The sequence below is a fragment of the Nomascus leucogenys genome, chromosome 5 (assembly GCF_006542625.1).
Source record: "Nomascus leucogenys isolate Asia chromosome 5, Asia_NLE_v1, whole genome shotgun sequence".
In the NCBI taxonomy this organism is placed as follows: Eukaryota; Metazoa; Chordata; class Mammalia; order Primates; family Hylobatidae; genus Nomascus; species Nomascus leucogenys.
Genome location: NC_044385.1, coordinates 19,653,347 through 19,662,765, shown reverse-complemented (window position 1 = coordinate 19,662,765; position 9,419 = coordinate 19,653,347). Strand labels below are relative to the sequence as shown.

The following is a 9,419-nucleotide window of genomic DNA, read 5'->3' as shown; positions in this document are numbered from 1 at the left end:
ACTGGAGATAGGCCAGCTGGGCTACCCTCAACACCCCATCCCCAAAACAGACCAACCATGATTGAATTATCTAAAGAGATAGGCCAAGTTAGCCCCACACACTACTAGCTGGATGTGTAACTGGAGACAGGCTGAGAAGTAACACGTGTGAGCAGCTGGCCTCCTAACTGGACAGGGTGAACACAGGATTTGCCAGCCTCCCACCCTAATCAGAAGTAGGGAAGCCGGCACCGGCCAGCGGAAGGAACCCCCCGAAACCCGAGAGCCTGGCTTGCTACAGCAACTCTTCCGACCAGGTGGGTGGCTCTTAAAAGAGCCTTTGGGGTGAACGTTGCACAACCTCTCAGGTGGCGAGATGGCCCTCCTAGGCCCGCTCGCCGCGGATACGGCGTGCCAGCTGGATATCCTTAGGCATGATGGTGACCCGTTTGGCATGGATGGCACACAGGTTGGTGTCTTCAAACAGCCCCACCAGGTAAGACTCGCACGCCTCCTGCAGTGCCATCACGGCTGAGCTCTGGAAGCGCAGGTCGGTCTTAAAGTCCTGAGCGACCTCGCGCACCAGCCGCTGGAAGGGCAGCTTGCGGATTAGCAGCTCAGTGGACTTCTGGTAGCGGCGGATCTCGCGAAGCGCCACCGTGCCGGGCCGGTAGCGGTGCGGCTTCTTCACGCCGCCAGCGGCGGGTGCGCTCTTGCGAGCCACCTTGGTAGCCAGCTGCTTGCGCGGCGCCTTGCCACCCGTCGACTTCCGCGCAGTCTGCTTGGTCCGCGCCATCGGTCTGGAACTGTTGCCCCCGCTACGTCGTCGGCCCAGACCTCAGCGGATTGCCCGCTTTTATAGAGCTTGCCGCGTTCCCATTGGCTGGCCTCAGGTGGCGTGATGGCCCACTGCTCTCTGATTGGCCCACAGGGTACTCCACTCAGCCGCCTCTCCCTTATATTCGTGCCTGTAGGTCGTGGCCACCAGAGCTGGCACCAGCATTGTGAAGGGTTGATGCGGGTAGGCCGCGGTGGTGGGGATCATCTCTCTCCAGCACAAGCTTCCTCATGTCTTCTCAGAGCTCCTTTTCTCCCTTCCCCGTGAGTTGGGTGGGAAGAGCATTCCACAAGCCAGCACATGGCATTCCACTTTTTTTATTTTTTCATTTTTTTATTTTTTGAGATGGGGTTTCACTCTTGTTGCCCAGGGTGGAGTGCAATAGCGCGATCTCTGCTCACTGCAACCTCTACCTCCCAGGTTCAAGCGATTCTCCTGCCTCAGCCTCCCGAGTAACTGGGATTACAGGGATTACAGGTGTCCACCACCATGCCTGGCTAATTTTGTGTGTTTTTAGTAGAGAGGGGGTTTCACCATATTGGCCAGGCTAGTCTCGAACTCCTGACCTCAGGTGATCCACCTGCCTTGGCATCCCAAAGTGCTGGGATTACAGGCATGAGCCACCAGGCCCAGCTGGCATTCCACTTTTTTTTTTTTTTGAGACGGAGTCTCCCTCTGTCGCCCAGGCTGGAGTGCAGTGGCGCAATCCCGGCTCACTGCAAGCTCCGCCTCCCGGGTTCACGCCATTCTCCTCCTCAGCCTACAGAGTAGCTGGGACTACAGGCGCCTGCCACCACGCCTGGCTAATTTTGTTTTGTATTTTTAGTAGAGATGGGGTTTCACTATGTTAGCCAGGATGGTCTCCGTCTCCTGACCTCATGTTCCACCCGCCTCGGCCTCCCAAAGTGTTGGGATTACAGGCGTGAGCCAGCACACCCGGCCGGCATTCCACTTTTACACAGTGACAAAGCTCTGGGATCCAGCCAGAGTTAAAGGAATCTTCCACTTTTTATGACCTGCAAAGAACTCCCTTCCCTGTATGGCTCAGATGAGCTTTAGGTTGCTGAAGAAGGTAAAGATATGCCTTTCTGGCATATTGACTATTCTGAGAAAAAGGCACTCAAAAAAAAAAAAAAAAAAAAAAGAAGAAGAAGAAGAAGAAGCAGGTGTAGGAAGATCATTCTGAATTTCTTGTTATTTCTTAAAGACAAGAGATGAAATTCCCATATGAAAGATGTTCTCCTTATAGTAAAAGGAAGGGAATGTTCTTATCATCAAGGACGGGAGGTGGAAGCTTCCAAATCTCCTCCAACTCTCAAGTTGAAATTTGATCCCTAAAGTTGGAGCCCCCGGGGTGGGGGCCCAGTGGGAGGTGTGTGGGTCCTGGGGTGTCACCCTCTGAATAGAATCCTGCCCTCCTTTAGGGTGAGTTCTCACTCTGTTGGTTCCCTGAAGAGCTGGTTGTTGAAAAGAGCCTGGCACCCCTCTCCCTTCTCTCTCTGGCTTCCTCTCTGGAGGCAGCCCTGTGACCTCTGCACACACATGGGTTCTCCTTCACCTTCCACCATGAGCAGAAGCAGCCAGAGGCCCTCACCAGAAGCAGAGGTGGGCCCTGTGCTTGCTTGCTTCCTTTCTCCCTCCCTTCCTTTCTTCTTCCCTCCCTTCCTCACTCCCTCCCTTCCTTCCTTTTTCTCTTTTCCCCTCCCCTCCCCTCCCTTCCCCTCCTTTTTTCATCTTGCTCTGTTGCCCAGGCCCCTCCTACCTCAGCCTCCCAAGTAGCTGGGACCACATCCAGCTAATTTTTAAATTTTTAAATTTTTTGTAGAGATGGGCTGTCATTATGTTGCCCAAGCTGGTCTTGAATTCCTGAGTTCAACTGATCCCCCAACCTTGGCCTCCCAAAGTGCTAGGATTACACCGTGCCCGGCCACTATGCTTTTTTTTTTTAATTTTTGTCCTGAGTCTCACTCTGTTGCCCAGGCTGGAGTGCAGTGATGTGATCTCAGCCCACTGCAACATCCGCCTCCTGGGAAGTTCAAGCGACTCTCCTGCCTCAGCCTCCTGAGTAGCGAGTAGGCCTGAGCCACTGCGCCCAGCCACTGTGCTTCCTGTACAGCCTGCGAAACCATAAGCCAAATAAACCTTTTTTTTTTAATAAATCATCCAGCCTCAGGTATTCCTTTAACAACACGAAACAGACTAAGATAGAAGCCAAGAGAAATCTATACAAACTTTATTAAACTAACCCTTACCTTCCTAGTTGTTGCCACAGTTACTACTCTTTGTTCAACCTAGTGTGTAGTGTGTAAGCATTTTGACCTAGTCATTTCTTCACCCCATTAACTATCCTCACCCAAGCCCCGTGGCCTTATCAAATCTGACAACTTACTGGTGTTTGTCCACCTCTATATATTAGTGACTCTAACTGCCTCTTTGTGTCTTCATTTCCTTATGAGGGCTCCTGTGCCACATTAAATTTGTATTAAATAACTGTATGTTTTTCTCCTGCTCATCTCTCTAATGTCAGTCTAATTCTTGGGCTCACCCTGGACCCTAAGATAATGGAGGTAGAATTCTGCCTCCCCTACAGCGCCGCTTGTTGACGCATGACAGGCCCACTGTCTTGGTCTGTTTTGCGTTGCTGTAAAGGAATACCAGAGGCTGCGTAATTTATCAAAACTTTTTTTGGCTTATGGTTCTGCAGGCTGTATAAGAAGCAAGGCTCCAGCATCTGCTTCTGGTGAGGACCTCAGGAAGCCTCCACTCGTGATGGAAGATGAAGGGGGAGCCCCTGTGTGCAGAGGTCACAGGGAAAAAGACAGGAGGGGGTGCTGGGCTATTTTTAACAACCAGCTTTGGCAGGAACTAATAGAGCAAGAACTCCACTCCCCACAAGGGAGGGCAGGAGTCTATTCATGAAGGATCTGCCCCCAGGACCCAAGCACCTCCCACCAGGCTGCACCTCCAACACTGGAGATTAAATTTCAACATGAGAATTAATGAGACAAACACCTCATTCAAACTATAGCACCCACTACATTGCCATCTTTGCCTTATCAATGATTACCTGAACTCCTTGTCCCCATGGGTCAATCCACACAAGGTGCTTGTTTGCCCAGCCTTGGTTCAGCTTCTCCCCTCCCCCAAGGCCCTGATGTTTGGCCCCTCCTGGAGCAGGCCAGGCTCAGGGTAAAGTATCCTCAATCTCTTGTCCCCTCAGCCACCCTTCATCCCACTTCCCCAGACATGGTTCTTTCCAGCCTCATTCATTCCTCCCTATATGAGAAAACTCCTTCTCTGCGTCACCTTTGGGAGCTTGCAGACTTTAAGGTCAATGCTTTCTCCCTATTGCAGTATTCCGGTATCTCCTATTGCAATATCCTTCTGCATAAACATCTCTCCTTACTAAGTCTGGATTGGTTTTTTTATTGGACAGTGGCTGTTACACAGAAGGCCTGCTTCCCTCTGCTCATCGGGTCTGGTTGGCTGGGCAGACAGGTGGAAGGACCCTAGGACCATCCACCTGTGAAGCCCACCCAGGTTTGCCCCTGGTGTAAATGATGTGGGGTCTGACCTGGCCAGACCAGATGCTGCTCAACCCTTTAACTGCCTGTGAGGATTTGGACATGTTCCATCTTCCTGGAGCTGTCCCTCACTCAAGAGAGGCAGCCTTGGGACTCTCCAGGTGTCCTTAGGGCTAATGGGGCTGATGATGGGCGGATGATGGATTCCAGGCACCTGCTGCAACCTCCCCAGGAGCACCTGCAAAGCAGCCCTTTCTGCCTCATGACTTTGCCCAGGCCTCTCTGTGGAGCGTGGCACAGGCTTGGCCAGTTCTCCAAGTGCAGCCAAGAGGCTCATAGGTTTTGGGCACATGTCTGCGACCTCACTTTTCCAGTCATAAGGGCTTTTGCTTTTAGATTCTCAGGGGCTTTGAGCCCCCAAACCACCCAGACATAGCACAGGATGCCACCTGGTTCTATGTGTCTGAGCAAACAAATGCACTCACACGAAGCACAAGAATGAAGGGCTGCCTAAATGTGGACCCACCCACCCCTGGCAAGGCTTGAAAACAGCCTCTATATTACATGTAAAAGCTCTTTTTAGATGATCAGCTGAACAGTTCATTTTCTTGATCTCCAGTCATTGAGTTCTATGTCATTCAAACCCCCAGGAGGACCAAGACCTAGAGAAAAATGTCCCCTGAAAACTTCCCAAGAGGAGAGATTTCCTCTGCAAACTGAAGAGAATGTGAGATACAAACATTCCCCCCAAGGAACTGGTCTGTCGAGGCCGCATGCATTCAGTTTGAATAGATGGCAAGAATTCCTCACACCATAAGCTTTTTTTGTTGTCCCATGATCCCCTATCGCAGCTTGATAAAGTCTATAGATTCTGTCTTAGAAAGATTTTTTTTTTTTGAGACGGAGTCTTGCTCTGTCACCCAGGCTGGAGTGCAGTGATGTGATCTCTGCTCATCGCAACCTCTGCCTCCTGGGTTCAAGCACTTCTCCTGCCTCAGCCTCCTTAGTAGCTTGGACTACAGGGACTCGCCACCACACCCGGCTAATTTTTTTTTGTATTTTTAGTAGAGACAGGGTTTCACCATGTTGGCCAGGCTGGTCTCGAACTCCTCACCTCAAGTGATCCACCCACCTCAGCTTCCCAAAATGCTGGGATTATAGGCATGAGCCACCATGCCAGGCCAAAAAGTTTTTAAATGCACAAAAAATTTAAAAATTATTAATACAAAGGAAATCAATTATATTGAAATAAATTGTGAAAACATAAAATTAACTTGTCATAGAGTTATAAATGTGCATCTTTATGAATGCATTAAATAACATTTGAATTGGGAAGTACTTGTAGCTACTGTCATTTCAAAGTCATGATGGGTGTTAAGGGTCTTCAAAGATATTTGCCATGACTGCACTGTAATAAAACTCCATCTTCTCTCTGCATATCAATTATACTTCTTTCTCAATGTTTTCATGATTGCCCTGGAATTTGTAATACACATTTACAACCTAAGTCTACTTTTAATAACACTATCCTGCTTCATGGTCAGGAGTGGTAGCTCATGCCTGCAATAAATCCCAGCACTTTGGGAGAACAAGGCCAGCAATGGCTAGAGCTCAGGAGTTTGAGATCAGGGCAACGTAGTGGGACCCCGTCTCTACAAAAAATACGAAAAAATAGCCGGGCGTGGTGGCATGCACCTGTAGTCCCAGCTACCTGGGAAGCTGAGGTGGGAGGATACCTTGAGCCTGGGAAGTTGAAGTTGCAGTGAGCTGAGACTGTGCCACTGCACTCTAGCCTGGGCAACAGAGCGAGACCCTGCCTAAAAAAAAAAAAAAAAAAAGAGAAGGAGCCAAACTCTGATGCCCCCTAGGCCCAGTGATAGTGCCAGCACAAGGCCCACATAGGCACTTGGCAAATGTGCTGTGTTCTTATTGTTGCAAATGGCCTGTTAGCTGCCCAGGTCACAATGACCCCAAATAACTCCCACACCTGCACCATGCACCCAGTAGGCACTCAGTAAACACTGACATCAGGAATGGTCCATGTGAGTCTGTTTCTGGTTCTCGTTTGTCTCTTCCGATTGTGTGTTCTTGCCTTTTGGCACGTCTTGTCATTTTGTGTTGAAGCTGGAGATAATGTATCAGGTAATAAGAACTCTGGTATGGCTGGGGGTGGTGCTCATGCCTGTAATGCCAACACTTTGGGAGACTAAGGTAGAAGGACTGCTTGAGGCCAGGAGTTCAAGATCAGCCTGGGCAGCATATCAAGACCCCGTCTCTAAAAGAAAAAAAAAAGTTGAAAAAAAAAAGTTAAAAAAAAAAAAACTTAGCTGGGCATGTTGGTGTGTGCCTGTAATCTCAGCACTTTGGGAAGCCAAGGTGAGAGAATCGCTTGAGCCCAGGAGTTTGAGTCTGCGGTGATCTGTGACTGTGCCACTGCACCCCAGCCTGGGCCACAGAGTGAGTCCCTGTTAAAAAAAAAAAAAAAAAAATCGGGAACATAGGCCGTTAGTGTGAGCATTTACATCATCTGGCTCGAAATTGGGCTCTTTTTCATGTTTATTATAGCCATAGGTACCCGAAGCTTTGTTTTCCTAGGGTTCTTGTTCTCATCTCCCCTCCTGACTTTAAACTTCCCTAAGAGCTCCTTCACACACTGTCCGGTGTATCATAGTTAGGACTAAGCGCTGACCTTTTATCTTACCCAAATTCCCACCAACAGGGTCTAGGGAGTCAACCCCTACAAACCATAAATTCTCATCAGATGGGTTTTATTTGACCCTATATATTGTGACTGACTTTTCAATCTGACTCTGGCATAAAATTTTGAGACAAGGAAAAAATATTCAACCCCAAAATATATTTCTTTGCCATGCCTTGAAATTGCCCTGAAAAATCTCTTGTGGGAAAAATCCACATTCCATAGAGAATCCCCTTTCCCCTTTGTTTTCCTTCCTTTCTTTCCAGATCCAGGAGATAATCAACTAAGAGCCAGGCACCCTTTTAAGTCCCATAAGAAACCATTTACAACCTGCTGTCTCTGAAGTTGGCTATCTGAGCGCTTCCTCTGCACAATAAAACTTGGTCTCCACAATCCTTTATTTTTAACCTGAACATTTCCTTTCTATCGATCCCAGGTCTTTAGACAAACTCAACCAATTATGTATCAGAAAATGTTTACATTTACTTATAGCTGGAAGCCCTTGCTTTGAGTTGTCCTGCCTTTCTGAACCAAACCAATATATTTCTTAATATTTGATTAATGTCTCATGGCTTCCTAAAATATATAAAACCAAGCTGTACCCCAACCACCTTGGGCACATGTTCTCAGGACCTCCTGAGGGCTGTGTCATGGGCCATGGTTACTCATATTTGGCTCAGAATAAATCTCTTAAAATATTTTACAGAGTTTGACTCTTTTCATCAACAGTAGCTCTTTCTGTCAGACTGTACTCAGCTGGAGCCTTATGGCGTGGTGGCCAGCGTGGGATGGAGGAAGCATTCCATAGTGTTATGATGAAATCTCAGCCTCTTACTTGGCCTGTGCCCCTGGACTGTGACCTTCACAGGTGTTTCCTAGCTGCTTTTGTCTCCTTAAGGCTAGAGGTGGCTGAAGTGGAGGGACTACCTTTTGGGAAAGGAAAATAAATCTGAAAGGAAAATAAATCTTGGGGCCCCAGAATCGCTAAGCTAAAGGGAAAAGTCAAGCTGGGAACTGCTTAGGGCAAACCTGCCTCCCATTCTATTCAAAGTCACCCCTCTGCTCACTGAGATAAATGCATATCTGATGGCCTCATTTGGAGAGGCTAATCAGAAACTCAAAAGAATGCAATGCAACCATTTGTCTCTTATCTACCTATGACCTGGAAGCCCCCTCCCTGCTTCAAATTGTCCCGCCTTTGCCTCGAGTTATCCCACCTTTCCAGACTGAACCAATGTACATATTACACATAATGATTGATGTCTCATATTTCCCTAAAATGTATTAAACCAAGCTGTGCTCTGACCACCTTGGGCACATGTCGTCAGGACCTCCTGAGGCTGTGTCACAGATACACATCCTCAACCTTGGCAAAATAAACTCTCTAAACTAATTGAGACCTGTCTCAGACATTTGGGGGTCACACCTTCCCCAGCTGGATTAAGCCTGTTAGTGTCTCTCCCCCGGAGGGCAGGCCTTTCTTGGGGGCATGTCCTGGGGATACTTCACCAAGGTTGCTTTCCCACTTCCTGCCACAGCCTGGAGGGGTCTTTTCTATTGCATCAAGAGAACCTAGTGGGCTTCCTACAGGTAAAAACCAAGAAAAGAGTGGGCCACCCACACCCACACTTTTGGAATTCAATTTTCCACAAATTGAAAAAAATTAAAATTCCCAAAATGGAAACACCTTCAGTCCCCAGGAAATTCTTACTCTCAGGCTGTTCCACACTGATGGCTGGAGATTTCCTGCCAGTTAAAGGCTCCCGAAGCTTCTGCTCCGGGTAATCCTGGGCTTCCTTCTCACTGAGGAAGGATGTATTTCATCATCACACAGGATGCTGGGGTTTGGTGTGCGTTGTTTTATCATAATAAGAAATGATCAATTTATTTTATTCAAACTTTGCTATTAAAAAGATAACTATCCAATATTAGCAAAAATAATTTTAGAACTAAGAATTTTTACTTTTCAAAATTTGTGAACATAATGAGTCACATTTACAGATTTCCCAATGGTGACAAGCCCTCCCATTCCTGAGAGTAGCGCCGCTTCATTCTGGCGGTGGAGAGTGCTTGGCAGGCTGGTATGTGCATTCTGATTGACTGACATCCTGCAGTGGTTTGGTCCAATTAGAGAGCTGAACTGGCAGCATCTTGTTTAAATGTGCACTTTAATCCAATCAGATGCTGGATTTCTCTAAGCCCTCATTTGAATGTAAGCCATAAATGGGACCAGCTGTGCAAATGACCTTTGCAAGGCAATGCCTTGTCTTCACTGAAACTCCATTTCTCCACCTAGGAGGAGAACTTCACCGCTAGATGTGGTTTGTGTTCAGAATAATCAGGGGCGGGTTACAGGCTCCCCCATCATGCACCTAGTGTC

General features: G+C 48.0%; 1 protein-coding gene across 1 annotated transcript; it reads right to left on the bottom strand.

Moving 5' to 3' along the window:
* Nucleotides 1–295: 295 nt before the first annotated feature.
* On the bottom strand, nt 296–844 carry LOC100586323 (histone H3.1). Its single transcript, XM_003275146.4, has one exon. The coding sequence runs from the start codon at nt 773–775 to the stop codon at nt 365–367; it is 411 nt and encodes a 136-aa protein (XP_003275194.1). The 5' UTR covers nt 776–844; the 3' UTR covers nt 296–364.
* Between the last annotated feature and the right edge of the window lie 8,575 nt (nt 845–9,419).